At 40.0% G+C, this 25,764-nt stretch overlaps 1 protein-coding gene across 2 annotated transcripts in view; it reads right to left on the bottom strand.

Annotated features, from left to right (window-relative positions):
• The window catches only part of SEPTIN7 (septin 7), a 40,026-nt gene that overhangs the window by 1,304 nt on the left and 12,958 nt on the right, over positions 1 to 25,764 (bottom strand). Inside the window, exons 4-12 of one of the 2 annotated variants that reach the window (XM_079947626.1) lie at positions 23,958 to 24,092; positions 22,242 to 22,359; positions 18,713 to 18,805; positions 17,626 to 17,722; positions 17,221 to 17,272; positions 16,155 to 16,280; positions 7,926 to 7,946; positions 3,159 to 3,294; positions 2,074 to 2,213 (exon numbers count right to left, since the gene is read on the bottom strand). In XM_079947626.1, coding sequence (XP_079803752.1) covers positions 2,074 to 2,213; positions 3,159 to 3,294; positions 7,926 to 7,946; positions 16,155 to 16,280; positions 17,221 to 17,272; positions 17,626 to 17,722; positions 18,713 to 18,805; positions 22,242 to 22,359; positions 23,958 to 24,092 — 918 coding nt within the window. The remainder of the gene's footprint in view (positions 1 to 2,073; positions 2,214 to 3,158; positions 3,295 to 7,925; positions 7,947 to 16,154; positions 16,281 to 17,220; positions 17,273 to 17,625; positions 17,723 to 18,712; positions 18,806 to 22,241; positions 22,360 to 23,957; positions 24,093 to 25,764) is intronic. The other variant, XM_079947627.1, reaches the window with a different exon arrangement.

Raw genomic sequence — 25,764 nt, 5'->3', positions numbered from 1 at the left:
TGCAAGCAAAACACGGACCTGCAGACCCCAGAGAAAAGGAAAAGCACAAGGGCACAGTCCCTAAGTGAATATGAAACAAAAAGCAGAGGGAAGAGGGAGTAACAAAGAAGAAATTCAAGAAGGGCATTTTCACTGGCCAGGTTTAATTCAAATCCATCAAACCTCCTTTGAGGAAGGTTCTCAGACAGGGTGGACGAAGAACGAACTTGACCATGTAAAGAGCACCTGGTGGAAACCCTTACACATATGGTTCTTAATTGTAAACTATATGCTGATCTCCGCCAGCAATTTCTAGATCAACTCTGTACCCCCAAATGGAAACCAGAGTTGGAGGTCATACATTTTCTATTACTGGGGAATGATCAGGAGCTCACCAAGTTAGTGGCTAAATATCTATTTGGTTTTTTGTCGTCAAAATACACTGCAGACGTCTGATCTCCTTGGAGACCTAGAGATGTGACGATAGACTGCTCTGCCTCCTTTCTTTTAGCAAATGCTTTGTGCCACTGGGGGAGTAGTAATTCTGTATTGATTTGTTTTGGGTGTTTGTATGCGATGCCAATAAAAGGTTTGATGATGATGATGATGATGGTAACAAAGCAAAGGCCCTCAAAGAAGAGGGAAACTGAGCGCCAACTGACACAGAGAGGAGCAAAGGGGAGAGACACAAGCCATTCCTTTCCTTCTCTCCAAGTGGTTGCCTGTCCTCAATGAACCCCCACTTTCCCCAGCTAGGTTCATCTTCTTCTCCTTTTCCTCTCATCACATTTTTTTCTTCCTCCTAGTCACTCTTGTTTTCTACTGGGAGGGCAGCAATCTTAGCCTGGAAAACTAGTGGAATGAGGAAGGAGGAAGGAGCAATACTTTTCCCTCTTCTTATTTTTTTTAAAATAATATTTATTAAAGTTTCAAATGTTACAAAAAGAAGAAGAAAAAACACCAAGTTAAACCAACACTTAACATCACATCACCATAATAAACAAAAAAAGAGGATAGAAAAAAGAAAAAAATAATTATAAAAAACAGAAAAATAGAAACAGTTAAAAAAAAACACAACAAACCTTCTCATAACTTATCTTTCATTTGCTTGTTTCCTTGACCTCCTCACACCTCCCTTTTTTGTATTCTACTTCGGTTAGCTATTTCAGCAAATCCTTTCCTCTTTCCCAATTTTTATCCTATAATTTATCTTAATATAATGTAACTTTACCTTTCCTCCTTTCATCCATTAACAGTCTATTTTTACTTAATCCTTTATAATATTTTTGCTAAAGCCCATACTTTTCCCTCTTCTCTCCGAACTCTCCACCTTTTCCAGGCCGAGATATCCATCTGCGAAGTATATTTACCATGGCCATTTTCCAGGATAACTGTACATGTGGAGCAGTTCATAGCAAGGACAAATATGATATGTCACATGCGCGTAATATGGCATTTTACCAAAATGAGCAGAGATAACATAGTTAAATCTGAAGTGGGAGCTTCCTGTGATAGCACAGAGCCAGATGGTGGAGAAGCAGAAAATGAGCTGGTGAGAGTGGTTTAGGAAGTACTGTTATGAGCAGGGTTGTCAGTCCTAAGGAAGGAATTGCAAGAAGTGGTTTGACAACAGAGGAGGAATGGCAATTCCAGGCATAGACTGGACAGATCGGAAAGTGGAACAGAAATGGGAAAGAGCCATGGGGAATTTCCCCCTTCAACCAAGCAGCTTAAACATTTCTAAGGGGCTGCTTCTGGTGATACTGATATGGCCAATATGATGCCCTGTTTCAGGAGCCCTTAGAAACAACATAGGATGTGGGGGTTGGCTGCGAGGAGAAAGGCAAACTGATGAAAATAGCCTTCTCTTTTCTACTGACTGGAGCCTCTGCTGTATCAATGTATCTTCCGTCAGCAGAGGGACACCACTGGGATGCAACCCACAGGACTATACACAGCTAAGCCATTACTTGGGTGTGTTATCCCTGCAGGGATTGTGCAGGAACAGGTTATCGACTCCTGCAATGGGGAAAACTGGTAGGACCTAAAATCAGAACTCTTTCAGAAAGGACTGCAGTTACGACTCCAACGCACCTCGAAGAATTCTGTTGTTCCAAAATACGTTGCTGAGCTTCCCAGTTTGCCTTTTCATCCTCGAACTGGCGGCGTTTTTCCTCTAATTCCTTGTGTTGTGCCTCCAAGTTCTTTTTCATCTGCTCATGACGCCGCTGGAGCTAAGGAACAAGAAGGCAAAAGATGGTAAGGTTTCTCGTCTGTGTTCAAGGGGTCCGTCAGAAAATGAAAAAGAGATCAGTGATGTTGTAAGTAAAAAATAGACAATAAATGAGTACATTGGGTTGAACCCAGACCCCATGACTTGCACTTAATAACCACTGAACTCAGTGGAACGTGAGCAATGACTAACATTTCAGCTTTGATTTCAGGAGGATCCAAATGCAACCGTCAATCTGGATCCAGCCCCGTATTTATTTTATTTTTAACAGGCATTTTAATGTTAAACGCTATAATGTTCAGACCTTGAACAAAGCACTGTCTTATTCTCACCCCTTATCCTTTGTGATCTAGTCTGACCTTTAAAGAAAGTTTCCCTACTGAATAATATCTATCCAAACAGGAAGAAAAAGCTGCTGTGGTAGGTAAGACCAAGCGTCAAACCATGGCTGAACTCTACACTACGTATTGGCTGTTGCTTTTCAAGATGATATTACAATGGATCTTATTTTAGGATGAATTTTTTTTAATCTCAACTTAAGCAATCACGACAACCCTACATTCCTGAAAGTTATAGATCTGAGTTTCTCTTAGCTTCACAGAAGATCACTATTTGATACATAACACAAGTTAAAAAGGTGCATTCAGCTCAAGTTATATCGGTGTAAAAATAAAATAAAAATATTGCCATAATGGTAAAATCATGGCCAAGAGCTCCACAATGTGAAAAGTCACAGGACATGATGTGCATTTACAGTTGTTGGGCACACAGGAGTAGGGATTTATCGATTACCCACATATATGTCAACTTGAGCTCATCTAATTTCCCTGAGAATCCACTTACAGCTGATTTTCTATTGACTCACAGTGCTAAATAAATATTGTCCTGTAATTCAAATATTCTAATGTTTGCTTTATGCAGTACATCCTGCCACAGCAATATGTACCTCTGCTTCAGAGTCCTTCAGTTTCTGAACTTTTTCTTTGACCTTCATCTCAAAGACTTGCTCCATTTCCATTTCCATTTTCTTCATCTTTGCCACATGTTCTCTCCGCTCTTCCTCCATTTGTGCCAGGGGGCTCCTGCCATAAATGAAACAGATGCTTGGTTATTCAATTTTCATTTGGAAACACAAATTCAGTGAAAAGCCAATAGACACACACGGAGACAGGAAGCAAGCTACTTTTGGAAAGTGAAGTAGTGCCAACAAATAAATGAGAGTGATCAAGTGCTTCCTTGTCACATTTGTTTCAAGTTTACAAATTAGCGTGAACATCTTAGTCTAACAGAGGATGAAACCACGTGGCTGGGGTCTGTGCTTCACCTGCAATGGTACAATTTCTTAGAAATAGCACTTTGTGAAGAAGGAAAAAACCACACAGAGGTAGTGAGATTTAACACCACAGATCAGGTGCACATGCAATGGATAACCTTGGACAACAATATATTTCAAGTAGGAACAACTCAAGTGTGTTCTGTTGAAACAGGGCTACATCTAGAAATGTTCTTTATGGGGCTCCAGAATTTCTGCTGGGGTGTATTTTAATACACATGCATTGCACATGCCACTAAAAAGAACTCTGTAATTTATATGCATGGCACACAACACTGAAAACCCACGGTGCATATACTTTTTGTGTTTGTGCACACATGCTTTGTAGCTTAAGAGTCATTTAGAAGTCTGCACAGAGTGGCAGAAAATCCTCAGAACTGGGAGGGCAGCCTGGACCATGTTCTTTACTTTTTTATATATATTGTTAGCTGTTTTCATACCAGCTAACCATATAACTTTTTGCATGGCTTGAATTTTGAACTGCATAAATGCTTCTTTGGAATGCTCACTATTTTCCTGGAACCACACTCATTGTCTGGCTGCAGATTTTAAAATACTCTTCTATAAAGAGAGCCAGGATAAGGCTATCCACACACACCAGTTGCCTAATTTTCAATGCAAAGCTGCTGTCACTTTCAAATTGGAGAGGCTCACTGGCTTGGAAGGAGCATTGGGACATAGGATATAAAAGTGTGTGTGTGTGTGTGTGTGTGTGTGTGTGTGTGTAGGAAGGAAGGAAGGAAGGAAGGAAGGAAGGAAGGAAGGAAGGGGAGAGGAGAAAAAGGCACAGAAGTGCCCCCAGGCGCCTTTCTTCTTGTCTGCTTCTCCTTTCCTTTCCCCCTTCAACCTTCCCATCACAGCCTCACTTCTAACTGCTGCATCCCTGTATGCCTGTGAATTATGCACATCAGGACCACCATCAGCAGCTGCTGGCACAGTAGTTGGGGGCAGGCTGGGTTGGGAAAGCTGAGGTGCAGACTGCAAAGCTGAGGTGCACCTGAAAGGGGTTCAAGGCCTACTGGTGGCTCCAGGCATGCAGTTTGCAAAACACGGATTTACAATCCTAAACAATACTATCCACATGGCAGCAGCGTAACTCAGACCAAGCTCTAACTGTGTGCACTACAATAAAAGCAGCAGCAAATCACCTACATTCAGAAGCCACAAGAAAGTGAGCCAAGCCACAAGTTACAGGTCATATCACACAAGATATGCCTTATATCAGTGTTCCCCAACCTTGGGCCTCCAGCTGTTTTTGGACTACAACTCCCATCATCCCTTGCTAGCAAGACCAGTGGTCAAGGATGATGGGAATTGTAGTTCAAAAACAGCTGGAGGCCCAATGTTGGGGAACACTGAAGGAAGGAATTACATACATAGAAGGTTTTTCTTTTTAGAAAATACATATCCATTTTAGAGATGGGGTTCATAACACCATAGCCCACACTACTGCCAGTCAGCTCTCCTCAGTGCCCAAGGCCTATCCTGCACACTTGTTTTCCCCACTTAGTGTCATAGTCTTCCCTCACTTCTTTCCTGAATACAGTATTCAAACAGATTCCCCTCCTTCCATTCCCCCACTATATTCCCCCATCCCAACACTCTCATGCCTCTTAAAATTATTTTCCTCTGCCCCTATCACAGAGTTCAGTGGGGCTCACACTGGTCCTGAGTAGAAGACTTCAGTCTTAAAGGATTTAACAGTGATCAAGAGATCAAGCTACATACTTATATAGCAATTTTATTTTACAATTTGGCATTGAGAGTCACTTCACATTAAAAGGTTCCATCTTGAAAACGACTTGGGATTTGTTAATGGGTCATTTAGAGCAGGCATAGGCAAACTTGGCCCTCCAGATGTTTTGGGACTAAAACTCCCATGATCCCTAGCTAACAGGACCAGTTGTCAGGGAAGATGGGAATTGTAGCCCAAAACATTTGGAGGGCAGAGTTTGCCTATGCCTGATTTAGAGCTAATGGAATATTGTCCATCCCAAACTTTGGGAAAATATCATTTTTTTGCTCATTTTGTTCTTTTCTAAGGACTCGTCGAAGGACTTGACTCTCAAAGGGGAACTGTGCCAGTGGTGGACTCTATGGTCACTGCTGCACTGTGATGGGGCAGCTTTAAGGGGACCATCACAAAGAAGTAAGAAGTGGTGATGGAAGAGCACGTGATTCTTGTTGATTTGAACACAGATGGATAATTCTTTGGCTCCAGGCTCATGGTAAAAAAAATTACTCTATGGTGTACTTTTAAAGGGTTTCCAAACACTTCGTTTCGACGTTACAGAAACTTTACTAGAATTGGGTTCTGGGGCAGTTGCTGCCAGAAATGCGGGAGAAGCAGTACACTATGTGCACATGGGCTGACGTGTACTCAGGCCTCTCTAGGACCTTCTCATAGCTCTAATTGTACATTTAATAAACAAATCTGTGGCATGTTACTGATCCGTATTCAACACATTTCATTTCTTACTCTTGCTAATGAATCCACTCCAGGTTCCAATCAGAACATGCTATGATCTAGTAACATCTATATTATCTGAGGAGGAGGAAAAGAGTGATGTGCCCACCAGGCCAGGTGCACCAAAGACACGTGTTTATCATTACTAGGTAGGACATTCATGCAACATAAAATGTGGGGGCAAACTGTGTAAGTGGACAAGTAGCAAACAACAAAATCAAATCCAGCCTTCACTCAACCACCTAGAATTATATACAAATGAGATTACAGCGGAACCCCAGACAGTATGATTCCATTTAAAACAGCTAAGGCATGACAGGAGGGATTCATCAGCCACAATGAGACAGCTCTTCTGTTTGCTGTAGATGTGGTAATAGGAAGCAACAGTTTCTCAGTAATTCCACATCAGCCTGGATGCTAAGAAACTGATGGGGAATGTCTTCTTGAGCAATTTTGTAGTGGCCACTCTACTGTAAGAGTCCTTAAATTCTTCATCTGGTCAATATGGATCACTGTACTGTATAAGGAATCAACTTCAAGGAGCTAGAAAGAAGCAGCAAGTGAATTCAAACCAAGTTTACGAAGGACGATGAATGGCGGACTGAGCTTAAGAGTTATAAAAGAAGCTAGAAAGGAAGACAATGTGAAGTTAGGAGAACCTAAAAGCAAATGATCCTTTCATGGAAGCAGCCTCCATGAGTTCACATGTCTGAGGTTCTGCTGTAATATAAGTTAAGCCACACCCAATGTTTATTTGAAAGATTTTGTACTTTTATCCAATGATGAAAGGGACAAGAAAATTAAAGAACTAATTAAAACCAGTCCTGCTGTGAAGAATTTGCACATGGAGAGAGAGAATACATGGTGTAATCTATTTTCAAGGCAGCTACTACGGTTAACTTATATTAATACAGAAAAAAGCCCTCTCCATGGAATATTATCAGGATGCCTATTATCATCACTAAAAGCAAAAAAGGATTTCAATAAATGGAATTTTATTGCAAGGTTGCATGTTTATGTATTTGTCCAAATAAATGCTGTTTTTAAATGCACGCACTGAATATAGATGTTTCCAGTGCATTTAAATATGAATAATCCCCCCCCCATTCAAAAATGAGAGCAAACCTCAAGAACTACTCAAACAGATGCACAACACCTATTTGAGTGTTATGTTCCAGAGAGGACACTTGACCTGGTGAGAGTCTCTGGTTCTTTAATGCTACAGAAGATGGAAATGAACTAGACTGTGCCATGCTTGAACATGGAATCTCTCAGAGCCAATCTGTTCCCTGGTAAAAGAGGGGTTAAAGGCAGACAGCTAGGGGCATGCCATGTTCAAACAGGATGCAATACCACCCAATTCATCAATCACTACTTCCTCTCCATGGTGAGGGGAATGGGCGCATGTGCCTAGCTGACATTCATGCCATTTTGACTATTCTCTCTGGAACACAATATCTGAAAAGAATGAAATCTGAGCCTCTGCAAGCTACTGATGTGATATATCTACATTTTTGCCTTCTTTATCAGCACTCTGATTTGATAATTTTGGCACTTTCAAATGCCGTGGTAACCAACTGCAGCTTCAGAGGAAAGAAATGAAGCTAACAGGTTCTTGAGGGTCATTACATATACAATCAATCACTGTGCTGAAAAGAAGCAAATTATGAGGATTTCATATTCAATTAACTGCTAAAATGGTCTTCTGCTCTCTCTGTGATAAATGTGCCCTCACAGTAGATGTCACTAAAAATATTTAACTTTATGTTAGGGAATTTTATAATAAAACATTAAAAGCAAAACAAATGCAATCGCTGAAAATAAAAGTTTTGAAAATTACACTCAACATTAAAAGCCTTTTTTTGTTTTAATCCTTGTCTTAAGTCTTTTGAAAAATTTAAATGACCACTTACATGCCTTCAACTGTGTCAAATCTAAAAAACAAAAAATACAGAAGCTTAGCATGCTCAAATAAAACCACAAAAATAAAAAGCAATAATTAAAAAGCAAATTCATTATGGATTTGAAGCTACTTTGGTTTGTATGCTCTCCAGCAGCAAGATTTCCACTGTAAAGTGACAGGTTGTTAGTTAAAGCTAGTTAAGTTTTTTGTTTTCAATAGTCTGTTAGTTCAAGTGCTCTACACAATTAATGCAGACCTGATGTGCAAAGCTTTTTACCTGTGTTTGTGTGCAAGGAATAATGCATGCTCTTTAGATGAAAACTTAAATATTTTAGTGACATTTGCTTAACTTCTCAAAATAAACACCAATTCACAACTGTCTCAAGGCCTATTGCTGCTAGTACGCATATTCAAAATGGTCAAGAGCACCATTTAACTCGCCAGCAGAGGTCTCAAAAGGCTTCTCTGGAAAATATTTACTATAATTAAGATCAGATGATAAAATGGCAACTGTAAGAGTCACTCCACTCTCTCTCTGCCTTGTATTTCAAAGATTCTTCCAGGTTTATAAACCATTCAAACTATTTCACAGATTACTTCTAAATTCTAATATCATAGCTACTCTGGAATTTCTGAAAGGAAAAAAAACTTTTGATTCCCCCCCCCAAAAAAATAGCTCAACCAGAACAAGGTAGAGACCATCTACTCTATTCAAACAATGTCCCCATTTGTATGATCATATCTTCGCTTAACAAAATGAAGCCCCTTGCAACTGAACAAACCAAGAAGTCTTCAGTTAAAAAGTATTTCCTATTTTCTGTCCCAGCTGCAGAAGCCATGTAGGACTGTTTCAGATAGGTGCTGTTGCACTGATGCGATGCTACTAGGTACGTCACAGCTAGATACAAAACAAGGAGGAGTTGGCAAGTTATATAGCAATTTAACTTTGACACCAGGATGAGAACTACCGTATTTTTTGCTCTATAAGACTCACTTTCCCCCTCCTAAAAAGTAAGGGGAAATGTGTGTGCGTCTTATGGAGCGAATGCAGGCTGCGCAGCTATCACAGAAGCCAGAACAGCAAGAGGGATTGCTGCTTTCACTGCACAGCGATCCCTCTTGCTGTTCTGGCTTCTGAGATTCAGAATATTTTTTTTCTTGTTTTCCTCCTCCAAAAACTAGGTGTGTCTTGTGGTCTGGTGCGTCTTATAGAGCGAAAAATACGGTATTTATTGCACTGGCACAACACTGACTAAAAAAAGCTCAAATGCATTTTCAAGAATTTATACATGCAGGTCCCGCTATCTGAATGCTTGTTATCTGAAATCTCAGTTATCTGAACACAAATAATTATTCCCAAACCTAGCTACACAAATGGCTGGTTCAGGTAGCTGAACAGTCAAGAGTTGTCCCACTTCCTTACTTGCTTGTGTTTTGCTGGTTGGCAGAGCAAGAGAGAGTGGACAAATCAGTTTTTCCTTTTGTCTGTCTTTTGCCAATTGTCTGCAGCAATTTCAAGAAGGAAGCAGGAAGGCACAAATCACAGATTAGAAATGTTCCCATAGTAAATAATTAAAATCATCAGCTTGATATGCGAATGCTCACCTAACCAATTATCTCCTGAAAATGCACTGTGTTCAGAAAATGGGACCTGCATGTGTCACAAATCATGTCTCATATGCTCACGGCTGCTCTCTAAATCTTAATGGTTAAGAGATTCAAGTCGTGTAGAGCTATGAAAAAACTCCACCCCGATCTGCTACCTCAGAAGAGAGATCCCATTCTCCACAGCATGCACAAGGACAGAGTCATCGTGATCGTAAGAATCAAGAAACAACAGCAAACAGTTTGCCAGCACCATTGTATCAGATATATGACTCCTTCCCTAGCTGAAGAGTCATCTGAAGTTGCAGCAAATGAAAGCTTATGGATCCTGTCTAATGTCCCCTACAGCTGCTAAACTTTAAGGGAGGGCAGAAATTAAATGAGGAATGACCTACACAGTAGTTGCATTTTGCTGAACTTTAACATTAGTTATACAGTCATACCTCGGGTTGAATGTGCTTCGGGATGAGCGCGTTTGAGTTGCACTCCGCAGCAACCCGGAAGTAACGGAGTGCGTTACTTCCGGGTTTCGCCGCTTGCGCATGCACAGACACTCAAAATGACGTCACACGCATGTGCAGAAGCGCCGAAACGTGACCCGCAGACACGGGTTACGTTCGCATCTAGAGGTACCACTGAGTTGCTGAGTTGCTGACTGCATGTAGAGTATTTATTAGACTGCATCACTGTAAGTAGTTATCTTAGCGGGGTTACATATTTGTTCTTCCTAGCTTTTAATACCTGAAGATCACCCTTTGATATTTAGTTTTATTAGAAAACATTTATAGGCTGCCTTTAGGAGCCAAACTCTCTCTAAATGCGGCTTGCACAGAATTAGAAATTCAACAGTAATAAAATAAAACCCAAAACGTTCACTGTAACCACATTTTAAAAAACAGAATAAGTAATAATAATAAGTAGTAGTCCTTGCAACTCAGCAACTGATTTAGAACCAAAGCAGTATTAACAGATTTAGCAGCCAAAAGAAGAACAGTAGCAAGATGGAATATACCTCATGAGTAAAGCATTGTGAAAAAGTGGTTTGTCCCCAAAATGCACAACATGGTTACCTGGCTTGCTTCACACTTCTTTGAGATGTAAAGCAGAACTGGAAGCCCAGCCTAGACAGCTAAACGATGCAACCAACAGTGTGGGCTTTATGGCATCACCGCTATGACATTATTTTCAGAAATTTCACAATATATGCAACCATTGTTCCCTTTGAAGCGCTCTGAACATTTTAAGGACCATGGGAAGCGGTCTCATGCTGTCAAATCAAATGCTTTGCTTCGTTAGTATACTGATCAAAGCATTGCAGGGAAAAGCAACACACCAGGAAAGGGACAATTTCCCTGAAATTATTATTTAAGATAGCTGAGAACTATTCAACTACAACCTTGTTAACATGTGAAGATGCTGATCAAGCAGAAAGCATGGTATAGGCTTCCTGGTCCAGAATATGAAGTCATTTTCCTGAGCTCTGCAACGAAGTATAGAGCAGAGCACAGCACAGCACAGGGATGGCTCTCCCTGTGCATCTTCTTGCTCGAGAGTCCAGCAACATCTGGAGGGCTATGCGTTCCCCATCCCTGTGTAAACAATGCTTTAGCATTATGAGAATGAGCTGCTGAAAGCCTCAGCGTCGCATTCTCCTCCAATGAAGCCAGGTGGACTTCAGAAACTTTCACTTTTCAAACCAATTTAAATATGATTTAAAAAACAACAACAAGTGGCAGGATTTAAATTAAACAAATCAAAGACTAAGGTATTAGAGAAAAACTTAACAGTAGGGGAGAAGGAGAGGTTTCAGAATGAAACAGGTTTAACTGTGGTTAAGAGTGTAAAATATTTGGGGATTAATATGACAGCTAAAAACATGAATCTATTTAAAGATAATTATGAGAAATGTTGGAATCAAGTGAAAAAAGATCTAGAAATTTGGTCAAACATGAAGCTTTCCTTGTCTGGTCGAATTGCAGCTATTAAGATGAATGTATTGCCTAGAATGTTATTTTTGTTCCAAACATTGCAAATTGTTGATAAGATGGAGTGTTTTAAGAGATGGCAGCGAGATATCTCTAAATTTATCTGGCAGGGCAAAAAACCCAGAATAAAATTTAAGATTTTAACTGATGCAAAGGAAAGGGGGGGATTTGCCCTGCCAGACTTGAAACTTTACTATGAATCAGCAGCTTTCTGCTGGTTGAAGGATTGGCTGCTTCTTGAGAACACAGACACCTTAGATTTGGAAGGTTTTAATAACTTTTTTGGGTGGCATGCATATTTGTGGTATGGCAAGGTTAAGGTTCATAAAGGCTTTAAAAACCATATTGTCAGGAAAGCATTGTATAATGTCTGGATTAATTATAAAGATTTGTTGGAGAATAAAACTCCAAGGTGGCTGTCACCAATGGAGGCAAAGGCATTGAAAAAACTTAATACGGAGTCTAAATGGCCAAAATATTGTGAAATCCTAGAACAGGAGGGTAATAAGTGGAAATTGCAGAGTTTTGAGAATCTAAAAGACAAAGTGCGAGATTGGCTTCACTATTATCAAATAATGGAGGTTTACAAGCTGGATAGAAAAATTGGTTTCCAGGTGGAAAAGTCAAAATTGGAAACAGAACTGTTAGAATCCAATACTAAGAATTTGTCAAAAATGTATAACTTGCTGTTGAAATGGAACACGCAAGATGAAACGGTTAAATCAGCTATGATTAAGTGGGCGCAAGATATTGGACACAATATTATGTTTGCTGACTGGGAAAAGTTGTGGACCACCGGTATGAAATTCACGGCGTGCAACGCCTTGAGAGAAAATATTATGAAAATGATTTATAGGTGGTACATGACCCCAGTCAAGCTTGCTAAAATTTACCACTTATCAGATAATAAATGTTGGAAGTGTAAAGAAAATGAAGGTTCATTCTTTCACCTCTGGTGGACGTGCCCAAGGATCAAGGCTTTCTGGGAAATGATATATAATGAAATGAAAAAGGTATTTAAATATACCTTCTTGAAGAAACCAGAGGCCTTTCTCCTGGGTATGGTTAGCCATGTGGTGTTAAAGAAGGATAGAACTTTGTTTCTGTATGCCACAACAGCAGCAAGAATCCTTATTGCCAAGTATTGGAAGACACCAGATCTACCCACTCTGGAAGAATGGCAGATGAAAATGACAGACTATATGGGACTGGCAGAGATGACGGGCAGAATCCGGGACCAGGAGAAGGAGACAGTGGAAGAAGATTGGAAGAAATTTAAAGACTACCTTAATAAATACTATAAGATTAGTGAATGTTAGATTGACAGGGGTTTAAAAATAATGTGGTTTTCAGAGACCTTGATTAAGAAAAGGAATGGAATTAGTAAAAAACTTTTGGGAAACAAGGGAATGGATTTGCTGATTGGATAATGAAATTAGAATACAAAACGGGGAGGTATGAGGAAGTCGGGGAAAATAGGTTGAGAAAATTAAGGTTTGAAATTATACTTGTTTTTTGTTTGTTTGTTTGTTTGTTTGTTTTGTTTTTATTTTTGCTGTTTGTACTTGTATGTTCTTATTGGAAATGTTAATAAATATTATTTAAAAAATAAAAAAATAAAATAAAAAAAAACAACAACAATGCATAGCTGCCAACGTTTCCCATTTTTAAAGGGAAATTCCCTTATTCCGAATAGGATTTTCCCTTAAAAAAAGGGGGAAGTTGACAGCTATGCAACAATGCAACATGCTTGGGAGGTTTCAACTTCATGGGAGAAATGTGAAATACTATTAGAGTTTGTTCATAGTGAAGACACATAGATTGTCCACAGATGTAATTTACACTATGATTTATGTTTCAAAAAATATACTGCAGACCAAAATATACTTGAGAGTCTGACTCCCAGAAGAAAAACGATAACAACAAGAAGATTGGAAGATGGGACTTGTGAACATCAAAGCAGCAGAAATATGAGATGATTGGACCCTTACTGAGCTCGAAGCATGGGTACTCCCAACAAAAATTTAAAAAATTCAGCAGAATATTTGGATTTTATCATCTTATGATATGTATTGGTATAATTCGGATTAATTAATGTGATATGATTGGATTGTTAAATGGAAAACTTAATAAAAATTATTTTTTTTAAAAAAGAGAGTCTGACTCCCAACTTCTGAATGGCACAGAAATGTTAACTCTCAAAAATGTTTAAGTTTGTATTTGGGCACAGGACTAATGCCAGACCCTTTAATGGTCTTACCAGTCTTCTTTATGGATGAAGAAACCATTGCAATTTCAGAATTGTATAAACTTAACTTAACCTTCCAAAAATTGATGTATGTTGCTTTAAAATAACTCCGAAAAGAGAAGTGAGGGTCCTCATAAGATTCAGAAACCAATAAATTTGAGTACTTATTTCTAAAAGTGGGATGAAGAAAAAGCAAGGGATGAAGTCCATTCGGTGATGAAGCTTCAATTAATTTCCACACTTTCCTGACACTGTGCATGCAGAAACTGCATGGGCTTGTTTGGTTTGACAGCTCCAAGAAGATAAACTCCTCAGCTGGCTATCCTGCAAACCTACTTGAGAGAGCACAGGAGACAGACATGTGCCAGAGAGAAAGCCAAAATTAACTTTTGAGTAAACATAAAAGTTCACTTGAACTTAATAGTTGGGGAACAAACCTTGAGATTGACAATAGGTAACAACTACAATTACTTTTGCATCTCTCATCATTTTCAGTTTGCATGTATATGGGAGCCAGATATTGCTGAACTTATTACTCCAGACAGCACCTTCTTAATGTAAGTATCAGATCCGAATAGTAGAAAAACCACTGTTGTAAGTTTAGTTACTAGAAATAGTCTCTGCAGTAAAACAACTGTGTTACATTAATTACCTAATGCACCAATTGGAATATACTGGGTTATATAGAGATATATAACCTACAAAAATAAATCTATGAATATAATACATATTCAATTATTCCCCATCAGAAGAGTACAAGTCCATAAATACTTTCTGTGCACCTTGAGCTCAATTTAAGTATATTTCATTCTATTTGTACTCTTCTGCACCATGAACTGTGTAATATAATATTCCTTCTACATTTCAAAAACTTTAACCATGAAAATGTGTTTGAGCATACCAGAGAAGAAGACACAATTTAATTTGCAAGTGAGGCAATAGCAAGGACATATAGATTCTTCTTACAGATAATGAATAGCAATGGGAACCAGATGGAACCCTGCTGATGGCAATACAGTATAGATTGGAAGTCAGTTAATGGCAGTATTACGTACCCATATATCGAATAATGTAGCTGTTCAATTATATAAAATCGACATGCAAACGTTCCCATAATTGTCTGACGTGAGCCCACCAGGCAAATAAAACTGCCTCAGCCGCCAAATTCAGGCTGGAAGCTACACTAAAAGCTTCATGTCAGCCAAGCGTACTTGAACCTATGTTGCGACCAAAGACTATTATGTTTCCTATGAAGAAAATGTACTTTGTTGACAATCCTCCCTCAACCATCAGGCACCAGCTCAGCTGACCGAACAACATCAGGTATGTTTCCACCAGCTCAGCTGACAGAACAACAACTTTCTACTCCTGCTGATATTACAAAAACTAAAAACTTCTGCTCACCCATTATTTAAAAATATTATGACCGTTGACTGCCAGTGAAGATATTTTGTGCTTCTATCCTGCGGGTGTTGCTGTGGTCTAAACCACAGAGCCTAGGGCTTGCCAATCAGAAGGTCGGCAGTTCGAATCCCCGTGACGGGGTGAGCTCCTGTTGCTCAGTCCCAGCTTCTGCCAACCTAGCAGTTTGAAAGCACACCAGTGCAAGTAGATAAATAGGTACCGCTCCGGCGGGAAGGTAAAAGGCGTTTCCGTGTACTGCTCTGGCTCGCCAGAAGCAGCTTAGTCATGCTGGCCATATGACCCGGAAGCTGTCTGCGGACAAACGCCGGCTCCCTCGGCCTACAGAGCGAGATGAACGCTGCAACCTGATAGTCGTCCGCGACTGGACCTAACAGTCAGGGGTACCTTTCCCTTTCTCTTTACATATCCTGTATTTTTATCTTGTGAACCGCCCTGATATATTTGGATGAAGGGTGGTACACAAATTTAATAAAATAAATTAAAATCAATACATTGAGTAATAAATTCCACAGCATACTTAACGACCTGAAGCGCAGCAGACCAGACTAATGCACCCCAAAGGCCCACGCAAATACATAATTTTTCAACAAGTACTAGAAGCACACTACTGGTGGTGCTTGTGCTGGTGGAGGAGATTCCAAAGAATGGGCACAATGACAAATAAACTCCTCTCCCTGCTTGCCTACAAAATGGGCTTATGAAGACCCAGGAGGCCCCACTCTTTTTCCTCACTGGCTGGAATAATCCATATAGGAAAAGGCACTTGTAGTTTAAAATAAAAGGTAGGTTAATGTTTCTTGTAAACTGTGAGATATAAACAAACAACTGTAATAAATAATAGTAAGTGAGTTGTAACAATTACTTTGGTGGTGTATGAGCCTTTAAGGATTTGACTGAATGGCCAAATATGTGATCCAAAACAAATTTTCCATGAACTTGTGGGAAAAACCATATCACCACTTTTACTACCACTTACTTTGTTAGCTGCCCTTTGTTTTTGTTGTTGTCAACTCCATTGTACGTAACAGCCGCCAATTTTCTGCTTCGGTAGTTCTCATAATGGACATTATTAGTGACGTCTTTCAGGTCCTGCATGTGAGTTCTATTTAAGAAAAAGAAGAACTTATCAGTAACTTTACTGAATAATAGCTGATACATACAATATTAATTTTAATAAGCAAAACATGTGGCATGTGGCTTTGAAATGTAAAAGTGCTTTATACAGTGTTTTATTGTTCTTAAAGAAATATGCGAACGACTTCATGTTTAGAGAATTCTATACAGGATACATTAATATTTTGCATATGTTCTTAATAGATTTGTGGAACCAAATTATACCTCTTAGCATAATCACCCCCCCCAAAAAAAAATGTCTGATGTACAAGTATTTCCCAAATTTAAAGCTTGATCCTAACACACATTAAATTCAATGAATCCCTATCTAATTCAGAGGAACTTGCTTTTATGTAAGTATACTCAGGATCAGACTGTGGTTTCTGCATCTTGCACCTTCTTGTTAAAACTCTAGCCTCCAAAAAAGCACCTACACATCCCACCAACTGACGTATCAATTTCAAAATATCCAGACGTATATTCAACAGCCGACTTTCACAAATTAAAAGAGATTTTCCTTTGCTTGCTTTGTTATGAAAATGTAGCCAAATAGTCTAAGCCATATCAGGAAATACTAAGTTTTTAATATTTCTTCCTGACCAGAAAAAATCCTACAATTATACACACTAAAAGTGGCCACTGAGTACATGCATATATATTTTTTATTTTAAAAGTTCATCGTTTATTCAGATGACCTTTGGTTAAAGAGAGAAAGTATTACAATATACCAGTTTCTTTTTCAACAGAATTCACGAAAGGAATGGGCCTACTTAGCTAGTCTTCCAATGTGGTCCAGCAGTGTGGAAGGCCTCCCAATAGATGGAAGAACCACAACAGAACTTGGAAGGAAGGAAGGAAGGAAGGAAGGAAGGAAGGAAGGAAGGAAGGAAAACTATTCCCAAAACCAGTGCTGCACATCACTTGCTTACCTTATCAACATATTTCTTAGAATTGTGAAGTCACAGTGTTCACCATTTTCAACTGTAGGGGGAAAATGTCACATTTTTTAAATACAGGAAACAGACATCTGCCAGTAGCAGATGGGGTGAAGGGACACTATGGAAGCCAACCCTCTATTTACCATCGTTGCTACTAACTTTGAAGGAAAAACAGCAGAAAGGGAAGCCATTCTAGCTATTTGATGTTGCACTACTACGATGTCACTATATGTATCACATGTTCAAATAAAAAAACCACAAAAGCTACTGTAATAACGTTATATTGTTGGCTGCCTTGAGTGTACTATTGGAAAAGCAGTATATAATCAAATCACAACCCTATTAATATTTTTTGGGCTTACAGGGAAGATCACACATGGCCTTTTGTGCACTTACCTTCTGCAACACCCCAAGGATATTGCCTTCCTCTAACCCTCTTGCCGTTGACTTCAATGATAGTATTGCTACCTACTACAGCAAGAGGTAAACGGTCCTGGAGGACAGAAAGAGTATATTTTGGGGGTGTAAGTACATAGTTTTACTCCTCTTCATACACGAAATATCCCAGTTGGATATGAACAAAAGGGACTTTTGAAACATTATATGGGAAAGGCCATAGCTCAATGGAAAAGCACATGTTTTTCATGCAAAGAGCTCGGGTTTAGTTTCCTGTATTTGCTAAAAACCAAACAGAAAATTGATGACTATTGTTCCACTGACCCTAGTATTTTCCAAGTGCCATCATGTTTGCAATGTCTCAAGCAGAAATCTTTCCCTACGTTTCTATCTGAGATACATTCCCCATTACTATGCTTTTGCAATTCTACAGAACAATTCTACCAAGTCAAACCACCCAGCTTTGAATTTTTTTTACACTGGCTGGAAGTGCCTTTTCAGGATTTCAGACAGATGCTATACCATTGAGCTACGCCTCTTCACATTAGAATAGCCCCCACGAGGCATTCCCCCTGTATCACACAAGAGAAAGACTGAAGGAATTTACCACAACTGCCCTAGGTAAACCACAAGTACACACCCCTTCAGAACCAGCAAACAAAAGGAGAACAAGATTGTTAATAAACAAGGAAGAAAAAAACTGAGATGTTAGAAACCTTCTGAGAAACATATTTAGATTTCCAAGTGCTGATAGAAGCCCAGAAAATGACTAACCATAGTTGAAATTAGCCAGTTTGTCCAGGTTTGGGCCAACGACAAACTGCAGATTATCTATTAATTGAAGCAAAAACATACTTCCCTACAAAGCCAGTGTTATTACACAGCAACATCTGGTATGTTCAGGCACTCGGGGGGGGGGGGGTTGCATGCAAGGGTTCCCCCAATGCCTTCAATATAGTAGGGAGCTCTGAAAGCACAGAACAGCTCTTTCTACCAAAGCAAAGAAGAAAGACGATCTATAGAGCATTCTGTGCTCAAAGTATAAAGCTCAAGATGAGTTGTTATACCAATTTCTAAATTTTTGTACCTTTATCTTTTTAACCAACTTATTTTCTTCTTCATCATCTGTCTCTGGGAATTCGTATATTTTAATTTTGTGCTCTTGAATTTCTTTCATTATCTGAAAAAAATATTAAGAGAGAACAGAAGCAGTGTTTTTGGCATGCTTATGAAGCATACATAGATTTGCAAGATACTTTAAAAATAAAATACAGTGGTGCCCCGCAAGACGAATGCCTCGCAAGACGAAAAACCCGCTAGACGAAAGGGTTTTCCGTTTTTTGAGGCGCTTCGCAAGACGAATTTCCCTATGGGCTTCCTTCGCAAGACGAAAACCCATAGGGAAATCTCCGGGACAGCGGGGAAGCGCAGCGCGTCTTCCCCAGTGTCCTCGGACCTCCTCCGAAGGCTGGCGGTGGGGCAGAGACACCTTCTCCCGGCGCCAGCATTCGGATGGCTGTCCTGAAGACTTGCGGTGGGAGGAGGGTTTTCCTTCCCACCGCCAACATTCGGAAGGCTGTTCTGAATGTTGGCGGTGGGGAGGAAAAACCCTCCTCCCACCGCAAGCCCCGGGAACACAGGAGAAGCGCTGCGCGCCTTCCCCTCTGTTTCCGTACCTGTCCTGAAGGCTTGCGGTGGGGAGAAAAGCCCTTCTCCGCACCGCCAGCCTGGCAAGTGGTCTCCATAGGAACGCATTAATTGATTTTCAATGCATTCCTATGGGAAACCGTGCTTCGCAAGACGAAAAACTCGCAAGAAGAAAAAACTTGCGGAACGAATTAATTTCGTCTTGCGAGGCACCACTGTAAACAAAACAACCTGCCTGACAAAGGACATGTGAGATTCCTGGATATATGAAATGTATGTGGCAAATTAACCTGTCAGAAATACTAAAAATAATTCATCAAATTTTCTGAAAATCAAACTTGCTGATTCACATTGAACACCAAATACGGGGACTCCTGTCTGTGGTATTAGCTTTGCGGGGATGAGAGGGACATGTTTCTGTCTATTACAGTTATGCCAGAATGCTTGGATTTCTCCACTGTTCTTATTTCCTAATCATAAGTTGGGTATACTGCACACATTCATTGAATGTATTGGAGCTCAAGAGGCATGAGGCATGGAGACACATGAGACATGGAGTGTTATGGTGCTGGTTGGGGAAATAAAAATAAAAGGGAGGGCAGGGCAGAGGGGTAACTGGTCTAGGCAAGCCCCTAACAGTTTAAAGTTAGCATCTGGGGGGTGAGGAGAGGTGAAGTGTGTTGGAAGATACATGCTTGGATATTTAGAATACAAGGATATTTCAAAGATGAAGTCAAAGAGAAAGGACACTCTATGGCAATAGAATGCTCAGCTTCAGAGCTGGATGCCAGCAGCAAACCAAAGTCCTCTAGCACTACAGTGGTGCCTGGCAAGACGAAATTAATCCGTTCCGTGAGGCTCTTCGTATAGCGGTTTTTTCGTCTTGCAAAGCAAGCCCATTGACAGCTTAGCGGATTAGCGCTATTAGCGGTTTAGCGGCTATTAGCGATCAGCTATTAAGCGGCTTATCAGCGGATCAGCTGATAAGCGGCTTAGGAAAAGGGGAGGAAAGGGGGGAAAACCCCGCAGGAACTCGCAAGACATTTTCGTCTTGCGAAGCAAGCCCATGGGGAAATTCGTTTTGCGAAGCGCCTCCAAAACGGAAAACCCTTTCGTCTAGCGGGTTTTCCGTCTTGTGAGGCATTCGTCTTGCGGAGCACCACTGTATATAGCACAGCAGAGGAATGTTTGGGGCTGGGCGGGGGGGGGGGTGTGTGTGTCTCATTACACTTGCCAGAAACTCTTCCAAAGGCCTGAACAGCTTTACATGGCTCCTGTCCCAATATGACTGAAGCTCTGAACAGGAACATTTTTATTGCAGTATTTAGCTGCAAGCCCCACTTGCAATTGTGAATTGTTTATTATCTATGTTAGCCAAATGCATTTCATAGGATTTGGAAGCTTTCTAGGTAAAGGGCCATTAGGTCCAGTCGCGGACGACTCTGGGGTTGAGGCGCTCATCTCGCTTTACTGGCCGAGGGAGCCGGCGTACAGCTTCCGGGTCAAGTGGCCAGCATGACTAAGCCGCTTCTGGCGAACCAGAGCAGTGCATGGAAACGCCGTTTACCTTCCCGCTGAAGCAATACCTATTTATCTACTTGCACTTTGATGTGCTTTCGAGCGGCTAGGTTGGCAGGACCAGGGACGGAGAAAAGGGAGCTCACCCCGTTGCAGGGATTCGAACCACCAACCTTCTGATCGGCAAGCCCTAGGCTCTGTGGTTTAACCCACAGTGCCACCCACATCCCTTGTGAATTGTTTATTATCTGTGTTAGCCAAATGCATTTCATAGGATTTGGAAGCTTTCTACAAGAGTTGAAATATGCTCTCACTCTACGGTAGTAAGCCACCATACCATATTTCTGCACGCTGCCTTCTCATTTTTATTCTTTTTATAATCTTTTTTATTTATTTTTCATGGTACAGAAGAAACATTTTGAGAACACAACTGCTACAACAACAAACAACTGGTCCCAATACAATTACAGACTTTTGCCATGCCTTGTAATAAAGTTTCACTTGATTACTCTAAAATATCATGCTACAATTTCCCATGAGCATTGGGTGGATTCCTGCCACAGTCGGAACAGTTCATGTATTCAACAAGCATGTTTAACCTGGAGGTAGGCTGTATGAATTGTGTATTGCTTTGTAACGATTTGTTGGGTCTCTGGACTGTAATAATGATTGTTGTTGTTGTTGTTTGTTGGGTCTCTGGACCGTAATAAAGATTGTTGTTGTTGTTATGTATTCAACAAACATTTGCCATACATTATGAATACCCTGCCATCTCTTGCAAGATGCATTACTTTTGGTTTTACAGCAGGCACCCTTGCTGTATTCTCCTTAGGGCTTGAAATAAATTGCAAGCTGGATTTGAGGGCGGAGAGAATTATGTTTTCTGTCAGTGAAGGAGATTTGACTTAACTATGCTTAAGGTCTCCAACCTGCCTTAAAGGTAGTTACAATCTGGCACACAGAAACCACAAGTAAGTGCAATGTATCATTTTCAAACCACAATTACATTCCAAGCGCACCACTACCTTTTAAATGTAAACTTTACAGCAGTGATTAAGTATTACTGTGTAACAAAAACAAAAAACATACTGACAAATCCCTAAAACCCTGCACAAGCCTGGCAAAAAACCAAACATGTTTTAGATTGAGAATGTCGAATTTATTCTACCTGCTAATTAAGAACATTCGCTTTTAACAAAAATGGAAAGAACTATCATTTTCATTGTTCAGATCAGTGAACACATTTCCATGGTCAGGAGCTGTATTCATGGTTTTTTTTTACATCTGGGAAAAAGTTAGCTTACCACTTCCAAAATACATAATCTTGCTGAGATGCTAGACATCACTTTGAGGATTAAATTCTTAAATCACACTGTTAAACATAGTATGTACACCCACCCACCCCTATTTAATATTAGTTCAGTTTTTTCATAGTAAAAGTCTCTTTTCACCTGTTTTTTAAACTGCTGACATTCTTCAGGTGTAAGTGTGTCTGCTTTGGCAATAAGTGGAATGATATTCACTTTTTCATGCAGGCGCTTCATAAACTCGATATCCAAAGGCTTGAGTCTTTAAAAAAAAGTATTGTGATTCAGCAAAATATGTCTGTCAGTTAAGAAAGTCTGCAAAAATTTGTATAACCATATATACACAACAAAAGTAATGAATTATCAGAATTTCATTTTCCTATTTAATAGCTGCAATAATATGTGTCACAGAGGAGTAAGCCAAGCATTTTTTCAAGCATTACATCTGCAAACTTATCAGAGTTTAACACTGAAAACTAGCTTTGAATGTAGAGCATTATATAATACTGATACTACATTTCTGACTTGGATGTTTCCTGTGTCACCCAACTGATTAAGTAGTAACATGGGACTGAGTACAATTCACAATCACAGTAGTAAGGTCAGGAAAACTGACACTGTCCCCATCAAGTCAATTTGGATAAAGGAAGCAAAGCTTGTTCAAATTCTGAGACTGATGCAAATTTCTAAGGAGGTGTGTACTATTCAGAAGGGAAGTCCCCATTTAACTGGAGAAATAATACAACATAATTCAAAGAGGAACCAAAAGAATCTATAAAAATGCCAAAACAAGTAAGTGATTTTCTTTATTAAATCTAACCACATCATCAGCATAAGGTTAAGAAAGCAGATTAATTTTAGACAATTATTTTATATTATGCAGTTGATTAAGCCATTATTTAGTAACCTTTTTTAGTAAGCATCTATTAAATAAAAATTAATAGGCTTCAAAAAAGGTAGCTTTCAGTGAGCTACTTGTTTTCTATCATCCAGCTCTTGCCTTTTTGAGGTTGATGCTGCAAGCCTCACTGTCCCTGTATCTGGCTCTACCTAGTATAGGGACTGGATGAAAGAAACTGAATGAAGCTGAATCCACATGGAGCTGAGAAACGAAGCCTGGCAGGCACTATGGCCTAGGAATGTGTTCAAGAACCAGTGACCTAGGTCAGCTCCATGCCAGCAACTTTATCCAGGATCACAGTATATTTTAGATTTTGTATCAGAAGCTATTACTTTAAGCTGCAAGTGCTAAAATTAAAAACTACAATGATTTGAGCATTTGGTGTTAACAATACCAAGGCAAACAAGGAAAGCTGAACCTAGTGCTATTGTGATGGCCCCTTGAACAACCATTACATCTGTGCTGAAAAAAATAATGCAACCCTTATAGCAAGCCTGGTGCCTTCCAGATGTTGTTGGACTACAACTCCCATCTAATGGGTGTAGGAGTTTAACATCATCTGGAAGGTATAAGGATGGCTCCTATAAGACGTCTTGCTTTAAAGATAATAGCATGCCAATGATGCTGTAAAAAGGACCCCTAAATAGCAAAACAATGTAGACTGTTGAATGGGATATTAGAAATCGCCAAGTTAAACATGAGAGAAGCCCTAACAAATTCAATGGCTTTAATTTTGGTAAAATTAATGCTAAGTTGTTCCAGATGTTAGCTAGCACATCAATCTGCTTTTTCTGAGATAATATAACCATATTATCTGCATACAGGATGATCCGGACCCTTCTATTTCCTATAGCAGGTAGGCATGCATCCAGTTTCCTAAGCAATCTAGCCAGATCATTAACATAGAGGCTGATACTGAATGACTGAAAAACACATCCCAAGCCACATTTCCTACTGACCCGTGTCCTGATGGAGCAATGAAGTATAAACAACACTGCACCCTGTTGTCTGGCATCTGACGTCTGTTCACACGGGATTCTGCATTAAGATAGTCTTCAAACTTGCTGTCAATGTAGTCAATAACCGGCTGCCAGCTAGAATATGCAAATACATATTTTTAAGAACCATCATTGACTTGTAACATCAGTAGCATCACAGCAAATTGTTTGGCTTAATATTAACTAACCTGTATATTAATTAACCTGTTGATGATATACTGATCACAAACATATAACTGATTCTTTTAATTTTAATACAGTGGTACCTTGGGTTAAGTACTTAATTTGTTCTGGAGGTCTGTTCTTAACCTGAAACTGTTCTTAACCTGAAGCACCACTTTAGCTAATGGGGCTTTCTGCTGCTGCCGCCGCGCCGCTGCTACATGATTTCTGTTCTCATTCTGAAGCAAAGTTCTTGACCCAAGGTCATATTTCTGGGTTAGCGGAGTCTATAACCTGAAGCGTATGTAACCTGAGGTACCACTGTACTTCACATTAAGGTGTTTGCATTCACCTGGTTTGTACTTATTTTCAGTAAATAGGAAGTGTTATTATAACAGCCATATGATTTTCCAGGTGGGTGGTTTACCACAGGCAACTCTCAGGTTATGCAGGGTAGCATTCCAGGGATAGTGCAAAAAGCCAAAATAACGTTTAGTCAAAACACTCCCTCTCTCTGCACCTCCGGACGCTCTCCCAAGGTGAGTGCAATAGTGATTAGGATTGCCAAAGTTCTTTTCCTTGGGCACCTGACCCATTTTTTACCTTCCTTTTTTTTTTTAATGGCCATGTGCGTAAAGCAAAATGCATACATGTTAAATATGCTTAAGTTGCAAATCAACTGTAGCAACTTGCTACAGTTTACTCCCATGTAAATGGCTAACTTCACGACTCCAACCACATGTAGAGCAGAAGTCCTAATGAAATTAATAAGGCTTACTCCCAAGTAGAATTAGAACTGCAGCCTAAGTGCCTAAGGAGACGTGTACTCCCTGTGCCCTCTATATTCTATGTTTTCTCCTTCTGCCACCATCTCATGTGTTGTCTTTCCCCTCTCCTTCTTACAGTTGCTACTGCTAGAATACAGAGCGGTTCTTACAGCAGCAGAAGACCATTTTCTCTCATTTCCACCAGGCTTTAAGGTAGGGCTGGGGGAAACCTATGGTCCTACAGATGTTGTTAGATTGCAAGTCTCAACATTCCCAACTATTGAACATTCTAAACAAAATAAAAAAATTCCTTCCAGTAGCACCTTAAAGACCAACTAAGTTAGTACTTGGTATGAGCTTTCGTGTGCATGCACACTTCTTCAGATACACTGAAACAGAAGTCACCAGACCCTTCTATATAGTGAGAAGGTGGGGAGGGGTATTACTCAGAAGGGTGGTGGGATGGGGTGATTGGCAGATAGCTGTGATGAGCCTGTTGACGACTCTTAACGACTGCAATAGGTCTTACAGGAAAAAGCAAGGGGTGAGAAGGTGAAAAATGGCTTTGTCATGTATAATGAGATAAGAATCCAATGTCTTTGTTCAGACCAGGTCTCTCCATGGTTTTAAGTTCTAATTGGGCTTGAGGGGAGTTGGGAGTACAACACTATTGGGCACAGGCTTCCACCTTGCTTTAAAGAGTGGCCCTTTAAAAGTCAGGAGGGAGAGCTTGCACAGTATTTCTCTGGCTACAAATATAGGGCCAGCTGCTGCAATAGAAGAAAAGCAACCAGCTGTGGCAAGAGAGCCAGGTAGGAGAAGAGGTGGCTGCAACAAGA

The sequence above is a fragment of the Podarcis cretensis genome, assembly GCF_951804945.1.
Source record: "Podarcis cretensis genome assembly, chromosome: 12".
In the NCBI taxonomy this organism is placed as follows: domain Eukaryota; kingdom Metazoa; phylum Chordata; class Lepidosauria; order Squamata; family Lacertidae; genus Podarcis; species Podarcis cretensis.
Note: the sequence above shows the minus strand (reverse complement) of the source record. Positions and strands in the feature narration are given on the sequence as shown.